This window comes from Prunus persica, chromosome G1 (genome assembly GCF_000346465.2).
Source record: "Prunus persica cultivar Lovell chromosome G1, Prunus_persica_NCBIv2, whole genome shotgun sequence".
Lineage (NCBI taxonomy): Eukaryota > Viridiplantae > Streptophyta > Magnoliopsida > Rosales > Rosaceae > Prunus > Prunus persica.
The window spans coordinates 47,577,618-47,598,223 of record NC_034009.1 but is presented as its reverse complement, the minus strand read 5'-3'; the positions used below and the strand labels follow the sequence as shown (position 1 = coordinate 47,598,223).

At 35.1% G+C, this 20,606-nt stretch overlaps 1 protein-coding gene across 1 annotated transcript; it reads left to right on the top strand.

Annotated features, from left to right (window-relative positions):
- On the top strand, window positions 21–13,773 carry LOC18792516 (squamous cell carcinoma antigen recognized by T-cells 3). Its single transcript, XM_007222461.2, has 16 exons — window positions 21–523; window positions 655–788; window positions 958–1,015; window positions 1,438–1,653; window positions 3,295–3,570; window positions 3,843–3,977; window positions 4,072–4,197; window positions 5,212–5,253; window positions 5,355–5,462; window positions 7,317–7,459; window positions 7,610–7,733; window positions 9,010–9,084; window positions 9,569–9,925; window positions 10,011–10,103; window positions 11,945–12,074; window positions 12,951–13,773. Exons 1-16 carry the CDS (start codon window positions 299–301, stop codon window positions 13,190–13,192), a joined length of 2,484 nt encoding a protein of 827 aa, XP_007222523.2. The 5' UTR covers window positions 21–298; the 3' UTR covers window positions 13,193–13,773.

Genomic DNA, 20,606 nt, shown 5'->3' with positions numbered 1-20,606 from the left:
AGGGAGCATAAATGGATAAAAAGGAGAAAATTAGCACCCAAAATAATTTTTAAAAAAAACTTCTGAACCTTTTCTAGGCTCTTCATTTTTCATTTCTGCATAATTTTAATTTATGCGCCTTAAGTTCTTGTGGCGGTTTGAAAACTGGGTGAAGTTTTGCCCATTTTCACAGAAACTCCAGAGAGAGGCATCCCTCCCAATAATACCAATAGGTCCCCATCTCGCGCATACAAGTAAAAAGCTTACAATTTGGTCTCAGTGGAAGAAATAAAGAAAAAAAGGAATACCAACGGAGTTCATGGAAGAAGAAACCCTAAACCCTCAATCAAAGACTCTTACTTCTGAAGATGACAACAATGGAGACCAACCCATGCCCGACCTCCCTGACCAAGACCCTGGCTCCTCTGATTCCGACTCTGATTCTGGCTCAGAGGACGGAGACCAAGCCCAGAAAAACCTGCAGCTCCAAACCCTAGAAGCCGAGCTCTCCACTAACCCTGGCAACTACGATGCTCATGTCCAAGTATTTACACTTGTGAATTTCCATTATCTGTTTTCTTTTTTCTTCTTTGGCTATGCATTGTTATATGATTACCCTCTGTTTGGTTGCCGAGTAAAAAACCTGAATTGGAATTCTTATTGTTACTGCTCTAGTACATAAAGATTCTGAGGCAGATAGCTGACATTGAAAAACTGAGGCAAGCAAGGGAAGCTATGAATGAGCTGTTTCCGTTAACCCCTTCTATGTGGCAGGATTGGGCTAAGGACGAAGCTTCTCTGTCCACTGGGTACTCTCTTTTCGTTATCAATGCACTTCTGTTAGCCTTAGTGCTCTTCACATTTAAAAACAACGACAATGGAAACATAAAAGAAAAAATAGTGCCTGTTTTGGGTCGTTTATTTTTCTTTTTACATTATTGTTTGATTTGAGATCACTCTATTTTCTCCACTTTGCAGGTCTGATGCTTTTCCTGCTATTGAAAAGCTTTATGAGCGAGGAGTCTTTGAGTATCTGGTTGGTTATGCTCCTGTCTTCCAGAACATATGCAATTTTAAAATTCTTATATCTTAATATGTCATGTCATATTTATATTACTTTTGGACAGTTTATGGGTGAAAAATGACAATGAGAAGCAAAAGAAACAATATTAACTATGAAATGAAATAGGATGCCATCCATTTCCTTCAATTAGAGCAGAATAATACCATACCAGCAATGTTTCTGTTTTGCTTCCACATAACTCGCCTCAATATCTCTGCAAAAGGTTTCTCTTATCTGTGCTTTTTGTCACAATCAAATGTGTAATGCTTTGCAACTTTTTCCAAGACTGAAGCTTGATTATTGCATTACTTTTAGCTCATCTTTTTCTGTTGTTAATGATCAAAGAATTGCTTGTTTGGAGTATCGACAGTTAACTATATTACCTTCAACTGCAGTCCATCTCTCTTTGGCGTGACTACTTAGATTTTGTTCAAGAAAATGATCCCTCAGTAAGAGAATGTTCACCTGCTGGTATTTTAAAGGCAAGAGATCTATTTGAACGCGCTCTTACTGCAGCTGGTTTGCATGTTTCTGAAGGCAGTAAACTATGGGAAGCCTACAGGAAATTTGAGCAAGCTATATTTGATGCTACTGATGAGACTGATAATCAGGTTTGTAGTGGTAAATTGGACATCTTGGCTGTCTTTTCATGTATTACATCTTTCTTTTTTCACCGAAGTTTTTGTTTCCTAGTAAAAACGAGAGAGAGACTACAATCTGATCTGAACTCCATATTTGACTTTTTTTAGTCTCATTGTTCAACATTTCTATGTGATCTTTTCTTTTTTGCCAATATCTTTTTGCTTTGCTTCAAATTTACATGTTAATATTACGATTAGGTTTGTGATATTTTAATAGTTAAGTCATACAGATGTAAATATGTGGATCAGTATCTAATTTTAGTTATGATTCAGATATCTTCTTTTAATACCTGTTAGGGAACAACGAAAAGCCTATAGGTTGTTTGGAGTGAAAGAAAAGAAATAGTAGAAATCTTGAAGAATGTTGAAGAAAAATTCAGAATACTTTGGAGGAGAATAAGAATTCCCTGAAGCTTTTTTTTTAATGCATGGGAAGAGTGTCGTTTAGCACTGTTTTTACGGTTCTTTGATGTGTTGTATTGTTTTCTTTAAAGCTAACTGGGTTATTCCAAAAGGATGCTTTGAGCTTATGAGTACTAAGTTTGAGGCTTTGGGAAGGGGCAAGAAGGCCAAACCATTATGGGGTTGTTTGTTGTTGGCAGTTTTCTGGAACATTTGGATGGAGCACAATAAAAGAATCTTTGAGGATTATAAGGGTGTGGGGGTAGATGAACTTTGGGATAGAGTGAGGTTCTGGGCAACTCTATGGGCATCGGTTTCGGCTGATTTTAAGATTATGCTCATTCGTTTATTGAGCATGTTCTATTTTACATTTTTTGAATTGTACTTTCTTGTTAATTGTTCCTTCCCGGCTTGTGGATTCCTTATTCACTCTTTGTAATTAGTTGCCCTACTTTAATAAAATTACGTTTCTTTTAGGAAAAAAAAAAAACCAGAGAAGTTATTTATGTTGTTCACCCCTTTAAGAATAAAGCATATAATTGTAATTCTGAACAGAGTTTTATGATAACTAAGTTATATTGTAGTTTCCTTAAACATTTTTACAGCTTGTTTTTTTCAGTTAAAATTTACATTTCTTAGAAACTAAAGATAAAGCAAGTCCCAACAACAAAACAGAGATAAAAAAACCTAAAACAAAAAAAGAAAAGGACTCATAGTTCTGATTCACCTTGTTGAGTTGAGTAGAGGAAAGCAAAAAAGTTGAAGCTGAGCCAGATAATGCCAAAACAGTGGGAGGGAACATAATTTTTTTGTGGTGGGTGGTTCTAATAGAGCGAGGGTACACAAAATTTTATCCTTGAGCAGACTATTGACAACTGCGCTTTCATAATTCAATGCGGTTTAGGTATTTGGTGTTTTGCACTTCAGATTTAACCTTTAACCTTCTGCTTGAAATAAATAAATGATTGTTTTTAGTTATAAAAAAAATTAGAAGGAAAGTTCAAATTCTACCTGCAAACGTAAAAATGATGCATCGCTGTCATATATGTGTTGATTTGAATGCCCCAACAAGTTTTGTTGCTTTGATCGCTTACCAGTTATTTATTATTCATATGTTGTTATGGTTGTCTTTTGGATAAGTATTGCTGCTTTTAGATACTTAAATAATTTTTGGAGATCTATAGATAAGAAATGCTTCTCACATCACAGGCAAGAGACAAGCAGATTCAGCGCATCCGTACTATATTCCACCGTCAGTTGTCAGTTCCCCATGTTAATATGAGGTCAACACTTTTGGATTACAAGGCATGGGAGGTGGAACAAGGGAACATTCTTAATGCTGGCTCAAGTGACCTGGATGGGATTTCATCCCATGTTGCCTCAGCATACAAAAAGGCGTTGGAAATGTATAATGCTCGTGTTCATCTTGAAGAACAGATTTGTCGGCAGGATATGTCTGACTCAGAAAAACTTCAACATTTCATGGTATGTATCATTTAGAATTAGTACTTCCTAGAATTTTGGAATAAAGAAGTATTTATGTTAGAAATGACATTGTATTATTCCTTTTTATTGGCCATTTTGGCTTCTGATATCCTTGCATCCTTGTCTTGTTTGAACTTACTGTTAGTATTTTCTGCCTCTTTTTTTTCCTTTCTTTTGTATAGGATTGTCATTGTGATTTCCCCCAATATATTTATTTACTTCACGCGTTAAGTTTGCAGTTTATGGAAAGAATAATTTATTCTGTTCTGCAGAACTACTTGAAATTTGAACAGTCTTCTGGAGATCCAGCTCGGGTTCAGATGTTGTATGAACGCGCTATTACTGAATTTCCTATATCCAGCTATCTCTGGCTTGATTATACTCACTATTTAGATAAAACATTAAAGGTTTTTTTCCTTGTTCATTTCTTATTATATATTTTCTGTTTTGAGGGCAACTCTCTGCTGATTAAGTAATTAATGTTTTATGTTACCTTTTCAGGTTGGAAGTATTATAACCAATGTGTACTCCAGGGCTGTGAAGAATTGCCCCTGTGTTGGAGAGCTTTGGGTCCGATATTTGCTTTCCTTGGAGCGTGGGCATGCTTCTGAGAAAGAGATTGCTGCTGTACGTTTTAGATTTCAGTCTTGTTTGGCGAGAGCATTCTTTTATTGACTTATGTTTGATTGTTTCTAATTTGGTTATTAATTACTTGTTGCAAACTTGTTTTTAAATTGGTTATTAAGTTGCATCAGACATGAATACATCTTTGAAGCTGTGGGCTCCTCTACAAATCATGCATCACGTATTTAGCTGCCTAGTTGTTTTAAAAGAAAATGCCCAAGCAAAGGAAAGAACTAGCTCTGAACAGTTACTCAGAGTATGCCAACTTGCTTTTTTTTTTCCTTCTGTAAATTGGTAAACTGACTGGGCCACATTAACTTTTAGATGTGTGAACCTTTGTTGTCCTTAATCAAGTCTGTCTTAACTATTTTTGCCCCCTGCATTTGGCCTTTTTGGTGTTCTCTACCATCCATCTTTTCATGTAAAAGCTCTAATTCAATGAGAAAATATGAAGGCAAAGTTTGTCCGATGGTATTTTCCTCAATGCTTTAGAAAGGTATTCCTGATGTTGCTATTATGTTAATTTCCTTTTCTATCCAAAATTTCCATCTACACGATACATATTTAATTTCTTGTGATCACGTTGTATTACGGTAAAGAAGGGCGGGGTTGATTTTGAGCTCTGATTACAGTGAGGGATGAATGACAGTCTTTTGGGATGAATGACAGTCTTGGACTCTGATTGTGAAGAAATGCCAAAACATTTGACTCTTGACACGTTCAAAAAAACTAGTGAATCAAACTGTAGAGCAAGTAGGTCACTCTGAAGAGAATGCAATGGTAATTACAGAGTTTGCTTCTCATCAGACTTAATCTCAACCAATATATTCTACAACGAGTACTTAAGTTCAACTTTCACTATGACTCCAGTGTGATGCCTTTACCAAACCAGAAGTGAAAAAACATAAGAAGAACCAATAAAAATTATGTTTTGAGAATTATATAGTGTCCAAAGTCCATTCTGATTTCTTGTGAAAAAGTGGTCTGCCAAATTATAAATTATTGCTCATTTTTCAGGTGTTTGAGAAGTCCCTGCAATGCATTCTAACCCTCGATGAGGTACATAAATTCCTATATTTGATTTGTCTGTCTGTCTGTCTTCGGAATTTATGTTCAATGTTTTTCTGAATATGTTTGTTTATTGAACTACGATTTTTTAGTTCCTGGATTTGTACCTCACCCGCATAGATGGCTTAAGAAGAAGAATCTCATGCCCTGTTGAAGGAGAGAGTGTCTTGGATTATTCATTAATAAGGGAAACCTTTCAGGTGTGTTATTATCTTTTTCTTACGTAAACAAACACTTCATTTTGCTAATATTCAGCGTGAAGATTATAAGGAAAAGTAGTTAGGAATTAAACTCCACAATTACCAATTTGCAAATACGTAGTATGTGTGTGTTGGTCTTTTGAATTAAATGGGATTGTGCAGGGCGGGATTTCAGTTGTGACCTTTTACTTTGAATATAAAAAAAAATAAAAATTAGGTGTTATATATGTGTACAAATATATGTGTGACCACGCTCGAATCGATTGAAGTCCTATTAATATTCGTAGTTTGTTTCTATTATAAAAAAAACATTATGAGCATGTAATCTATCGAATGAAGGAAAAGAAAAAAAAAAAGAAATCAAGGGAAGTCACATCTGAACTTGATATATGCGTACATTAATTAAGATAAACTTACAGAAAATACTATTCTACATGTAGAATATATTCTACGACAATTCATGGTTTTGAGCTAGAACTACATCAGCTTTATTTTTTGTAGTTTTTTTTCCTTCTTCTTTCGGTTCATTTAGTAAGAATGTAACAGTATCAAACGCGTATTATTAAAGGGTGAGCAGTCACATTGATTGTGTCCAGGGAAAAAAATTCGGAGTCACATTTGTTGTCTGTCATGCCGGATGACAAAAGCATTCACTACTTGACCTTGGTGAAGCTTTAATATCTTTCACTTAAATGAAGTATATGTGGAATTTCTTATCCTTCTAACTACCAAGGTGTAGTTCTATTAGTGATACTTTTTCTATAGAAGGGAATTACAAGTGGAAAATTGTTTGAATTTTTCTTTAATTGATGAGGTAACTTGTGAATCCATGTGAATTTGCTTCTCTGTGGCAAATTTGAAGGGAACTTTAATGGATTGTAAAGGAGAGAATGGTCTTGTAACTCTTCTCCTATGTGATAATACATTTGAAGATTCAAGGTAGTGTGTGATTCCCAGTTCTATCACTTTGGGAATGGATATGAGATCCCTTTCCCATGTTTGGCAATTGATCGGGTTTGCCGTTTTGACGGGTATCGAAAACCCACAAATGGAGGTTTTGCATTCCTAAAAGAAGAGGTGGGTTTCTTATTCCCATTCCCTAGTTTTAACTTCATAATAAATCACAATGATAATTATACCCTAATGTTTATTCTTACAAAAAGTAAAATTCCGTTGGTATCCTGATGAAATCATTTCCACTCCCAACATTCTCTAACACTAGAATAGGAACGTTAGGCTTCCTGAGTTTCAGAAATAGATGCATAAGAAAGAAAGAAAAGAAAAGAAAGAGGGTAAAATAGTTTTATTATATTAAATATGTTACAATTTGGCCTTTTATGTGTGTATATAAAACTACATATATACATACATCAGAGTATCTTGTTTGTGTAATGGCCTAATTGTTGGTTATTGAACTCTTTTTTTAGTAGTCTTTTATTTTGGCTACAAATGTTCCTATGCATATTCAGCTTTTCTGAGCCCACAAATCTAACTATGTCAATCTTGTTCACGTAATGACCTAATTGTTGAACTTATTTTTTGTTGTGTGGAATCTAGGCTCTATGACAAAATCACTAGTTGTCCTTTATTCTGGCTACAAATATTCCTACATATATTCAGCCTATTTGAGCCCACAATTCTGATTATGTCAATTTCAAGTAGATGACCTAAAAAATTCAAAGTGATCTTCTGGTCGTTTATTGCTATGTAATTTAGGAGTCCTGAAGGTGTGGTCCTGAACAATACAATCTATATGCTGTTAGGATTCTGCTAAGGACTTTGAAGGCTTTTTGCATTTTAGAGAAAGAAAGTATTGTTCACACTCATGGAAATTCTAACAATTTATACTTTCAGAATGCATCAGAATACTTTTCACAATACCTGAAGAACACGGATGGTTTGTTACGTTTGCATGCTTATTGGGCCCGTCTAGAGCTAAATCTGCATAAGGACTTACAGGCAGCTCGTGGAGTGTGGGAAAGTTTACTTAAGATATGGTCTGGCCATTCTGGCATTCCTAAATCTGGATTGTTACCTTGGCATGATTGTTGTTAGTGCTGTTGTTTTTTTTTTTTTTTTTGGTTTTTTTTTTGTTTTTGGTTTTTTTTTTTTTGGTATGATGCTTAATTTTCTGTTTGTTCTGTTAGTGGTTCAATGCTGGAAGCCTGGCAAGGTTATATAACTATGGAAGCTGATTTGGGCCATGTGAGTGAAGCCCGGTCTCTATATAGGAGATGCTACAGTAAAAGATTTCCAGGAACTGGTTCAGAGGTAAGGTCTTCTTTCCTCATCTATATCTTCCAATCAAACCTAGTTTACTCAGCTTAATAGTTCTTTGTTCTTGGGCTTGTTTTTGGGTTCTGATCTGTGTGCATTGTAGTTTGAGTATGATACACTATGTTCCTCTTCCATAATCCTATTCAAATATTTAGCAGAGAAATCAAATATAATATCTTGGTTGTTTTGTAGCAGGCAATGAGATTAGACTAGATGAGTATCAGTTTCCAAATTTGTTCAACCTATGGTGTATCAAATTTTCAACATTCTCCCCTTTCCCAGCCACAAGGTGTGGTGTAGAATTTGACTGTAAGCCTTTTGGGGTTTAAAGCCCTCAGGTGTATTTGGATCATATGGCTTCAACTTTACATTTACATCAGCGTTCATCGGCCAATTACTTTTATTTATTTATGATAATAAACACAAAGTTTTATTAAAAGAAAACAAAAGGAATTACAAGATGCATGGATAAGTAGTCCATGAAACACCTAAGACAACAGAAAAAACACAAAAGTCGAAAGAGAAAACCTAGACCAACAAACAGAACACCATCCCAGAGCCTTCAATATGAATGAAAGCCAGTTCTTTCAACCTAAAGTATGTTGTAGAATTTTCAGAACCAGGTTCTACAATCAATGATTTTTTTCAAACTAGAGAAGTGTTTTCTCTTGATAGGTACATGTGATGAGAATACAATTTCTTCCATGTTGAACACTAGATAATGTATTTCGTTCCTATGTTTTAAAAATTCGCTTCTAGTTTGAGTCAATGCAAGAAATCTGGTGTTTATAACTTTATAGTACACAACGTATCCAAGTAAAATGATCTTACTGCACCTGAAATTCAGCGCAAAAAATTACAAAACAACATAAAATAAAGTTTCTGGAAAAGGAAACAAAAGCACTCAATAATTGAAAATTTAGGAACTTATTTTTGAATTATGTTATTAAGTGATTCGGTGGAATGTCTAGTAAATTATATCAGTCTTGCATACCCGCTTTCCTAAAAAGCCTTGTCTTTTGATAGTAGTTGTTCACATTCTGTGAGCATTTATACCAACTCATATAGTTGACATGTAGTTTCATTACAAAATCTAACTACCTTGAGACATTGCTTGTTTAATTTATGATGTGGAAAATAATGTTGTTTTAAGGTTCTATTAGATGTTGTCTATTTGTGTTTTTTAATTATATAGAAGTTTGTTCACTTGCTACATAATACATGTGGGATTAGATGATGCCTTCCCTCTCTAAAAAACAGAATAATTCAGGACATCTGCTACTCATGGTTACGCTTTGAGAGGGAGTTTGGTTCGTTGGATGATTTTGACCGTGCAGTACAGAAGGTACATTTTCTCTCTTTTGCGCGTACGAATTGAATGTTGTATGGAAATTTAAATCATTTAGTCTATGTGAATGTGAAGGTAATTTTTCTACTTTATGTTCCCTTTATTATGGGTCACAGAACAGTTAATGATAAAATAAAGTTGGAAAGGTTGTCAAAAGAACTGTACTATGAAAATCATGCTGAGGGTTGTGCTTCATAAGGTTTTTGCGATGTTCTCAACTTAGGTAATCTTAATGGAGATTTATCACCCAATCAATAACAAACTATTCATCATATTAAAATGATGGAATGGATGTTTCCTCTATCAAAACTGAGTATACCAGTACTAGTTCTTCTATATCCTGTATCCTATTTGGTTCAATTTGAGTAAGTATGCATATGTATTGCCTTGTTAATTGAATAGATGTTCAATTTGAGCAAGTATGCATGTGTATTGACTTGTTAATTGAATAGATATAGTTGACTTCTTCTCCTCTTTTTAGGTCACTCCTCGCCTGGAAGAGCTTCAATTATTTAGGTCACAGCAAGAGTCCAAATTGACAGAAGAGGGGGAGAATTCCTCCAAGAAGAATGTTCGTGACAAGAGAAAGCAAGTTTCAGAGATACCTGATGAACATCATCCAGCAAAGAGGCAGAAAGATGCATCTCAAAAGCCAAAGAAAGCACATGGGAAGGATTCTGATGTTCTGAACCCAGGTGAACAAACAGTGGAAAAGATCAAACCCAAGGGTGACAAACCGGACATACAAAATGAGCAACGGATGAAAGAGCGTGTTCCAGAGAAAACAAAAGCATATGCTGACCAGTGCACTGCATTTGTATCAAATATTAACCTTAAGGCAAGTATACGCCCCCAGTATCCCTTATCATTCTCTTCTTTTTAACGCACATATGTGATCTTAGAAAACTGTTGGTATTTTGCAGGCAAATGATGAACATCTGCGTCAATTCTTCAGTGATGTTGGGGGAGTGGTTGCTATTAGATTACTGCATGACAAGTTCAGTGGAAAGTCAAGGGTCTCTCTCTCTCTCTCTCTCCCTCCTGTCAATTTAATTTTTTTTCCTATCTGTGTGTTGTGCTTTGGGTTGAGTATTTTGTACTGGATGTACTATAATTTAGCACTTTGCTACAAATGTCATGCTATCATGCATTAACAAGAGTCTTAAAACACATACACAGATATAAAAGTTATGCTGACACTAGGGTGGTAACTTGGCTAACATGTATAATGTTAGTGTGCTGCCGTCAAAAAGGCATGGGACCATCTTTTCTTTATAGTTGCGTGCAAATCCTTTGTAATTTTCAGTATCTCTAAAAGGCTGGTTTAGTTGATAAGAATAGTTGACCTAGGACAATTTAGGCATCTTTCACTATCATACGGGGGATGCTAGAAGTGGCTAATGTCAAGAATTTAATGATTTGGTGGTGAGGAGGGGTCTAAAGGTTCATAGATGGGTTGGGGCCTTGAATGGTTTAATGGTTTGGAGGCATAAGAGGATTGATATTGAAGCTGAAGTTGACAACAACTATCTCTGATAATTCAGGGCTATTTGGGAAGACACTTTAGAGTCATAACTTTATATATATAGAGAATGACAATGAAATAATCCTGGCATATAACTACGTTCTGGATCTGAAGAAATTTTGTCTTCTTTTTAGTAATGATGGACTAATTTGATTCTAGGAATAAAAAGATTTAATTATGTTTTTTGTGCTATGGTAGTGGCTTTGATCTAATTCCAATGTTACAACTAGTAGAAAAGTGTATAGACCTGTTCTATCACTCTCAACCAAAACCTGTTCTGACCCTAAAAACCCCACAACTTTACCTGTAAAGCCATACAAGACTCATCCTTTTCCTGATGCCACTAGCCCCGGATTGTAGAACTTGAAATTGTCAAATTGAAAAGTTACATGGAAGAGCAGTGACGTTCCTCACCCTGTACTCTTATATTTTTTCCTTTAAAAGACAGCTTCATTATCCTTCACTGCATAATGAAATTGTTTTATCTTTTGCATAGTGGACATATCCCGTGAGTTATGGTTGTTAGTTGATGGCAGGAAGTTTTTAAGGCTAGAATAATGATATTATATTATCTTTCATAAAAAATTTGTTTTCCTTGAAACTTAAAAAAGCTGTGGTGCCATGGCAGCAGCAAGTGGCCTCTGCAGCAGAGGCATTCCCCTTTGATTGAGGAAGAGAGGGTGGGGAGTGAATTCTTTTTAATTTTAATTTAAGGGGCACAGTTGTGACTCAGATTACAAGATTTACAAAAAAAGGTAAAAATGTGAGATTTGGGGCGGTTGGCTGGGGCTAGTGTTAATAGCTTATAAAGAAGGCTGGTGTAATATTCTGTTTCATTTGATTGTATGCCAGGTATTCATCTGGTATGCAAGGTTCAAGCTTCCTATTCAATTTAGTAAGGAAGCATTCCTGTTGTATGATGCACATGAGTGTTCTCTAGTAATTATGTCTGTGACACCTTTGTGAAAGGAATCCGGCCAGATTTTTTGGGGAACAAACCTCGGGGGTTGTCGTACGTATCTTTCATACATGAACTTAATTTGATCTATCTATCAGTATATGGGATTATTGGACATGGTGCATGAATCAGTAGTGAAAAGTGCATTGTTGATATGGTCTCATTTATTTTAGAATTAATTAAATTGACAGAATCAAGTGTATGAGGATTATGATTCTGCGCCTTTCACTTTTTTATTAAAATTACCTTGCTTATCGTGGCAAGCACAGAATAAAGTATGTTTTTAACATAAAAAATTTGACTTCATTGTACTTTGCTTTCTTTTTATCCGTGTCTAGAAGGTTCTGATTTTATATTTCATTGAACTTGTGAAGGGACTGGCGTACGTGGATTTCTCAGATGATGCACACCTCGTTGCAGCTGTAGCAAAAAATAAGCAGATGCTTCTTGGGAAGAAGCTGAGCATTGCACGATCAGATCCAAAGCATGGGAAAAAAGAACATGGTACGCCAAATGGATTGTTTTCTACATAAGTGTGTGTGCACACATGCAGAATCTAAATCAAATTGATGCATTTATAAAAATTACATGAGGTTGAATTCGAGTATTTATATGGAATAGACTCTCTAATGCATACTTAATTTTATCATACATTTTATATTGTGTACCTGATGAATGGAATAAAATAGTTATTCATCAAATTTTGCTCGGTTTGAATGTAGCAAATCTCGAACTAGTTGAGTTGAACTGAATTGTTAATATTCATAAAATCTTCAATTCTTAGGGACGGATTCTCAATTCTCCAATATGAAACGCATACTTGAAAAAAGGTCTCATGTATGATACAAGTGGAGTTATCAATTAAGCTAATTTGCACCTTTGGAATGGATTCAATACGTTGTTTAGGGGTTTGATTATATCTAATGCTTGCTCATTTACACTAAAACCTTGTTCACAAAGGAGAGTATCTGTCTTTGCTGGTTTGCAAGTGGCTTTCAATTTTTTTTCTTTTGTGGATAATTATTATAATTTTTTCAAAAGTGGGCGAAAGCTGAAACCCAGTACACAGGATATCTTGAAAAAATTGAAGTCTGAAACCTAACTGGATATAATAGTCTTCAAGCCTTAAACTTAGAGACAATATCCACTTTTGTTGAGAACGAATATAATAAAACTTTCTGCATTTCCAAAGGTGGCTGCCTAAATTTTCTGTATGTGAATATTTCAAGCTGTCCTATATGTTGTGCTTACATTGTTCCATCGTTTTCAAAATTCTTCATCTTATGAGAGAAATCTATTTGAACTTCCTTTCTGCATGTGGTCATAATGCTTGCTTGTTTTGTTGAATACTTTTTCGCTTATGAAGTTAAACTGGTGCAGCCAGGGGATCTGAGTCTAGAGAATCTGCTGAGACCTCCAATGGACCTAGGGCACATCAGGCACTGCAGTCTAGTCATAACCGCGGAAGCGACAATGTGCAACTGAGGGGTAGGAACACATTTGCAATTCCCAGGAATGTCCTTGCACTTGGTCAGACTGCAAATAAACCAAAAACTGAAGAACAAGGTGAAGATAAACCAAAATCCAATGATGAGTTCCGAAATATGTTCCTCAAAGGCTAAAGCTTTGTTATTGGGTTCAATCATGGCAACTCTCTTTTTCAAATGCTTTTTGGACACAAATATGACAAAGGAAACACGTCTTCATAATCAAGAAAATATCAAGGGACAGAATGACTGGGATCTAAATGAATTTGATCCAATACATGCAGAAAAGAAATATATTGGGTTGAGAGCCTTATTTTGGTTATTGTAGGTATAAATGAATTGGATCATCTGTTACCGGTTACAGAATGTATATGAGGTCTAATTTTCCTTACAAATGTGTACGCTAGATGGTTGCTTATTGTAGCCATAATGCAGGTCCTTCCTCTGCATTGACTTGGATTGTAATTGTAGCATGATCCTTATAAACTCGTCCTTGGGCTTGTACCTCAAATTCTGGATGACCAAACAGTTTGAAACATCTGAACATATCTTCTGGAAGAATTTTGTTTTGTACCAGCACAATCAACAGTTGCCCCTTATGTGCGATTATGATTGCATAATGTAATTTAAACTCGTGTACCTTATGCCTTGGATCATAAGGTGCTGCTGCCATTTAATGCATTATAATCAAAGTAGTGAAGGGCTTGAAAGCAAAATGGTGACACAGCAGAATGGTAAGTCGTTTCTTTTAAGGCTTATTTATGTACATGCTTCATGTGCTTTAAAATTTGTCTCAGATTACTACTTGTGTTTGTAAACGTCTCAAAATACTCCTTAAACTTTTAAAATTAGTCTCATGTTATCCGTTCCGTCAATTTTATAGACATTCCGTTGCGTGCATTGGGCCCCACTTCGTTTTAACCTTTAACTTCTGCGAATAAGGATTTTTCAGTTCTAAGAAAGGGAGAAATTGGGTGCTCATAGGGTTTGGAGAACTCTATGGCTTGTTTACCAGAGAAAACTGTTTGGAATTTTGGTGTGGTGCTCATGAGGATTGGGTGTGGGGAGAGAGAATCAGAAGAGAAGAGGCTCCTTTTGGTGTTCAAAGATTGGTCATCACTTAGAGACCTTGGCAAGCATGAAAGGCTCGGGAAATTTGGTACTTCTTGTTGGGCTGCTTCTTGGGCTGATTGGTCCACTTGGAGACTTGGGTTTGTTGCTTCTTGGGGTTTTGAAGGGGATTTCTTGCTCAGAATTCCATGTTCAAACCAGTATAAATCAAAGAGGCTGAGAAGGTCTTCTTCTCCTTCTTCTTCTTCTGTAGCCTTTTTTTTATTATTTATTTTTTTTAAAAAGGGGTATGACCGCCTGGCTATACTTTCAAATATATTTTAAATGAAGTGGGGCCCAACGCACATAACGGAATGTCTATAAAACTGACGGAACGGATAACGTAAGATTGTTTTAAAAATTTGGGGGGTATTTTGAGACGTTTGCAAACACATGTGGTAATCTGAGACAAGTTTAAAAGCATAAGAGGCATGTACATAAATAAACCTTCTTTTAATGAAGTGAGTGATCTAAGATACAATAGGTGGTTATATCAAGTTTGATGTTGGCTAGTTTATAGATTGCGTAAACAAACTGAGGGTTTTTTTTATTTTTTCTATCAGTTCACTTCAAGGGTCTGAAAACATGAAAATATCAATGATCATACATATTTTTTTTTATTGAGGAAAATAAAAAATGTTTTTCAAGTCCCCCTTTACACGAGGGGCAGAGTTGATAATGGATATCTCAGCACTTTACCACTCATTAAACAAGATCAAGATGTTAGTCATGCTACATTTGGGTAGTACATTCATAGTCGACAATTCACTTTATTAGAAATTAGAGATGTGATTTACAATATGATATGTCGACGTATGTTTGGCAGTTTATGGACCCAATTCTCAAGTAAATAAAAGTTAAAGCTTACAGATAAAAGAAAAGGAGGTGATTATCTTTCAACATTGGTTCAACAATTACTACACAAGGTCATGAGGTGTTGCTGTGCAGTGTGACTATTTTAAATTGAGGAGCCGACTCTTTCCCTGCTTGTCTGAGAAGACAGTGGGGAAAAGTCACTGTATCCAGCAAACATGAACATTTTCCTGAAAATTTGCAGATATATGACTCATTGGTGTTTTCTTACACGCCACTTCTTCTTATTGTTTTACTCAGAGTCACACAAGTCATGTACGCAATTGCTTGTTGTGTATACCTCAAAGTCAAATAATAAAGTAAATAATAAAGTTAATAATAAATGTTAGGTGTCCAAGTGCTTATTAATTTCTTGAATCTGCACACTGAAGATTTCTTTTGGTAATCCTGTAGAGTGAAGACTACACAAACATGTAATGTACATGCACCATGAGCCATATGAGAGTGAGGAGAGGTACTTTCTGCCTGCAAACTGCCATGCATGGTCCGATGCTTTTCAATTAGCAAATAAAAAAACTGCCATGCATCGTCTGAATGATATTTTTCTTCATTTTATTTGAAATTCTTTAGACAAGTTGAAGTACATAAGAACCAATAAGTAAAAACATAAATATGGAAATATCAATGCATAAACAAAATAAAAAGTTGTAGTAGTTGAAGGGAATTCAATGCAATTTGCTGCTTCTTTTTTTCTGCTTTTCTCCCCCTCTTCCCTCCCCCCCCAATCACATTCTCTCAATCATACATTAGAAGGTGGTGGGGTTGGGAACTTGGGAAGGAAGCAGGTGGATACTAACGGGCTTTGTAAAAGGGAAGGTGCCGTATAATAGTGTTTTCTGAGTTAGATTGCTTTGAATCTTATGCCTTACCCCCAAGACAGAGCTTTAATTTGGTCCCTTCATACATACGTGGCCTCTGGGTCTTAAGTCCAGACAAAACTTATAAAGTGGTGGGAATGTTCCCAACGGCTAGCTAGATAGTCTTTTCCTTTTATATGTCAAAGCGCAGATTAAAACAAAGTAAATGTGCTGTTGATTCTACGATCGATAAGGGTAGGGCCCTGAAAAAACAGAAAGCACTACTGCCTACCCAGTGTTCAAATCAAACCACTGAATATAAATTAATTTAACCACAGAAAGCGCACACACATGCTTAAAGCTTGGAATGGAAATTAATCAACTTTTCAGATGCTTACCAAAGTATGGAAATCTGCCTACAATTTTAGGTCACGCCTCTGATCCCCGCAAGCTCCCAAAGAAAACTAAAAGAAAAGAAAAGAAGAAAAGAAAAGAAAAGAAAGGGAATGATTATGATTACCCATATATATCTCTCCTCCATATGTTGTTGCTGAAAGCAACCTACAAAGATGCCATTATATGTATATGTAGGCAGACAACTAAGCCACTCTCAAGTGCAGATCTAGACAGACAGCCTATACACAACTGAACTCAGGCTTCAATTCAAACTGGAAACACATGCGCAAGTTATTTAATCGCCACAATTTTAAGCAACTGTGGACTCTGGTAAGACACTCCAATTAAGGATTATATTACCTTTTAGCTCCCCTGGAATTTGGAAACACGTACGCCATGATGATTTTTTGGATTGCCAATAACAGCTCCCTTTCGTAATTAGTTTTTTCATATATTTGATTGAGTGACATTGTGTTGAGAGTTTATCCCACATTAAAAATGTGAAGGCTTACATAATTATTTAAAAGGTCTCCGGCCTCTCGATCCATATATTGCCAATTGTTCATATATAGGTGGAGGGCCTAATTTCTACCAGACTATTTTCAAAAACAGTGCAAATGCAATAGAAGAATTGAAATTATTGTGGAAGAACTAGCTGACTTTGAAGCAAAAGCTATAATATTAGAATGAATTGTGTGTTTGAGTAGTTGTCAATGCCTTTATGTGCATCACATGTCGTTTAGGGTAGAAGTGAATCAAGGCATGAAAACAATAAATGCGGTTGGTCTAAGAAACGTGAGTAGATCAGAAAAAGAAAAATTTGGGAAAATTTGGACATAAACAGCATGAGTAGGAAATGAGATATGTACATATAGAATGATGGCCTGCCTGCCTGTTTCGGATCCTGACAGTAGAAGAAAAGAAATCGCTATTTCTGCCCCAAAGGGAACCAAATACATTAAAGCTGGAGCTGCTATATGCTTTACAAGAATGAAAATGATAACATCCTTATAAAGAACAAAGGAAGAGAAAGAAGCAAGAACATAAAAAAAAAGGTGTGTGCATGAGTATTTATGAAGTTAGCAAGAATGATACCATTATATACTGGTGGTGGTCACCTTTGCACTCTTACTATTCAATCTATTACTAGGGCAGACATAACATGTATTTAGCTACCCTTGGGTTTTCAAAAAGGATATAGCTAATTGAAAACCAAAAAAATCCTAAAAAATATGAACAACTTAAATCGAGGAATAATATATATATATATATACTTGAATGAATGATTGTTTAGAGCACTTGTGTCAAATATAACCGTTATATGTATTGTCTCCTACTTGTTTCTCGATTTGAGTCTTTAATATTGAGAAAGAAAAATAATAGACTAATAGATAGTTGGTTCATATATCTTTAGCCTCAGTTGAAAACCATGCATGTAATGTAAGCCACCTTTGTTGAATTTGCAATTGAATTGATCAGATTATTTGGCAAGTGATATTATATATATTAGTGAAAGGAAAAGACCCAAAATATATATCAATGGTATGCTCTAATAAATTAATGGATAAAGCAAAGCAAGTTTGTTGTAATGAGAAGCATGTGAAAGTCTAAGCGGAGAATCGAAAGGGAGAGAGGAAAAAGGCAGGAAGCAAAACTAGGCAATTTGATTCGTAAAATGAATATGATTGCCTCTTAAAGGAAGATTTGGTTTCCTAAGACAAGGGCCAAGGCAGGCGCTGCACCTTTGGAAGGAGGAGTAGGTGAGATGAGATTATTAGAACAAATCTTTAAAGCTGCTATCTCCTCTCTCTATCTATCTTATTATTATGATATATATGAATATAACATCCAATCTAGTTGACCAAGAATATAATTTGCTTTTACTAGACCAAAAAGTTTTAGTCTTCATTTGACAAAATAAATAAAGTGAATATTATTAGAATAAATCCTTAAAAATGATTTATCTTTAGTTTTTTTGTTTCTTTGTTTTTTTATATGAAAAGCCAAAAAAGAAAGAAAGAGAGAAAAAAACGAATGTAAATGGCATGGAATCACATGCTCCATCCAACTACCCTATCTACAGTTTTATTTTAATTGGGTTCCAAAAATGGCAGAAAATAAAGTAAATATAAGTAGACACGCAAAAAAGAGAATTAGGGCAGCAGTGACTGAGTGACTGATGGAGATGGATGGAATCAAATTTTGTTTTTTTCCGATTAAAAAGAAAAAGAGAATTTTTGGGCTCTGAGAGGCATCTTGAAAATTGTGATCAAGCTGCATCATGTGTCATCAATACCATTTATTTTTGTGGCCCATTCTCCCGGCAGTACATAATTAATCCTTCCTTTTTTTTTTCTCTCTCTCTCTCTCTCTCTCTGTCTCACTCACTCTCACATTCAATTCCCACAGAACCGAATGAAAAAGTCAATTTTATATGATTATCAGCTCCTAGGGTTTAAAATAATTTACTAAAAGTCCCATTTTATAATTGAAAATGCTATGCAAAATTAGCTTGCTATAGGCTACTTTGTGTTTGTGTATCTAATTAAGATGTATGATATATATTGTTCTTCTGTTTGTTTGTTTTTTCTCTTTTGGACTGAACCAAACATGTATTTCAAGTCATGCGGGTTAAAGTTGAGAGAGAGAGAGAGAGAGAGAGAGAGAGAGAGAGAGAGAAGAGTATGCAATTCAAAGACTGAACGAAGAGCAACAAAGAATTACTAGAAAAAGAGACAAACAAACATAAAAACAAAAAGCTAAAGATGGATAAAGGACTTAAATGTGGTGTCGATATTGGAATAAAGGAGAGATAATAAAAGAATAAAGTGATTTGAATAAAGTTTAAATTTTTTAAATATAAAAGATATATATAATTTCTCCCTGCAGTGCAGAATGTGTAAAGAAAAACTTTACCGGACAACAACATTGTGGTAATTTCCAGCACTCTCTCAACTCTAAACTCTAAACTCTAAACTCTAAACTCTAAACTCTCTAAACTCTAAACTCTAAACTCTAAACTCTCTAAACTCTAAACTCTCAACTCTCAACTCTCAACTCTCAACTCTCAACTCTCAGGGCACTCTAACTCTCAACTCTCAACTCTCAACTCTCAGGGCACTCTAGGAAAGTATACCAGACATTGGCTATTCCATGCATTATAAAATATAGTATATATATATTACTAAAATTCAGATTACTACTTTTACTAGGATTCATTAATATCAAACTCTAAAGTAATCATACTGCTAAGATTCGTGGTACTATACATCACTGTTGGATTAGATAGTTGAACTATTCTCTCTCTCTCTCTCTCTCTCTCTCTCTCTCTCTCTCTCTCTCTCTCATATTTCATGTGATTGTGATGAATCTGTATGAATTGATTTGGCATTGTCATGATCTCTGTTTTCCAAGGGGACATCATTGCCGTATTGAGTAATCCCTTATTTGATGCATGAAACAACAACACTTGTGATCTTGAATATACCCACATTAAAGTTTAGCAAGAAATGTTGTTATTAAATTAGTTTTTTTCTATGTAGTTTAAATTGAGAGTGTGACAACAAACATACTACACAAGTTTAATAAGTGAATATTACATTATACAAAATTATGATTAGGTGGCGTTCTCTGTTTAGTCTCGAGCGTAGATCAAAATATTGTATAAATTGCGAGCATCTCATCATTAGCACTTGAAAAACCTAATATTTTGAAACAAATTGTCATCATTACCTTGTAACCTCTTTTTATAGAAGACTTTAACCTAACTTGAGCACGAATCCTTTTGCTTAGCGATTAGGCTTGCTTAAAGCACAATTCTTTCCTATCTACTCGGCCTCATTCATGAAAAATTCAGATATTCAAACAATTGAATGTATAAGAAGCTTAAGAATATGTATCTATTGTGAGAAAACTTCATTTAGTTTTTGCTAGCTAGTTAAGGTAAGAAAAGCATGGGAGAGACACAAACAATATTAGAATTTTGCTGACTGGTCAGCATTAAAATTCGCAGAAGAGTGCCTCCAATTTCTTGAACAAATTAAATATGTGAAATACGAAACAAAGTAAGGCTCTTCAAGCATTTCTCTAATTTAGATAATTTGATAATAAATGGTTCACATGAGTAGCATGATACTTTCTTTTAACTCACAAGGGTGAATGAGGACACTAGATTTATTTATTTATTTTTGTAAGTAGCCAAATTGTTGCATGCAGCCGAACCCAACAGTGGGGGCAGTAGCAGTTGTATGCATGATTTTGTACACTTATATATATATATATATATATTTATTTATTATTGGATCTTGATTAGGAGCTGCATTTGAGAGTGTGAAGACTGAAGACCAAAGGTAGGAAAAGAATGTTCAAGCGGT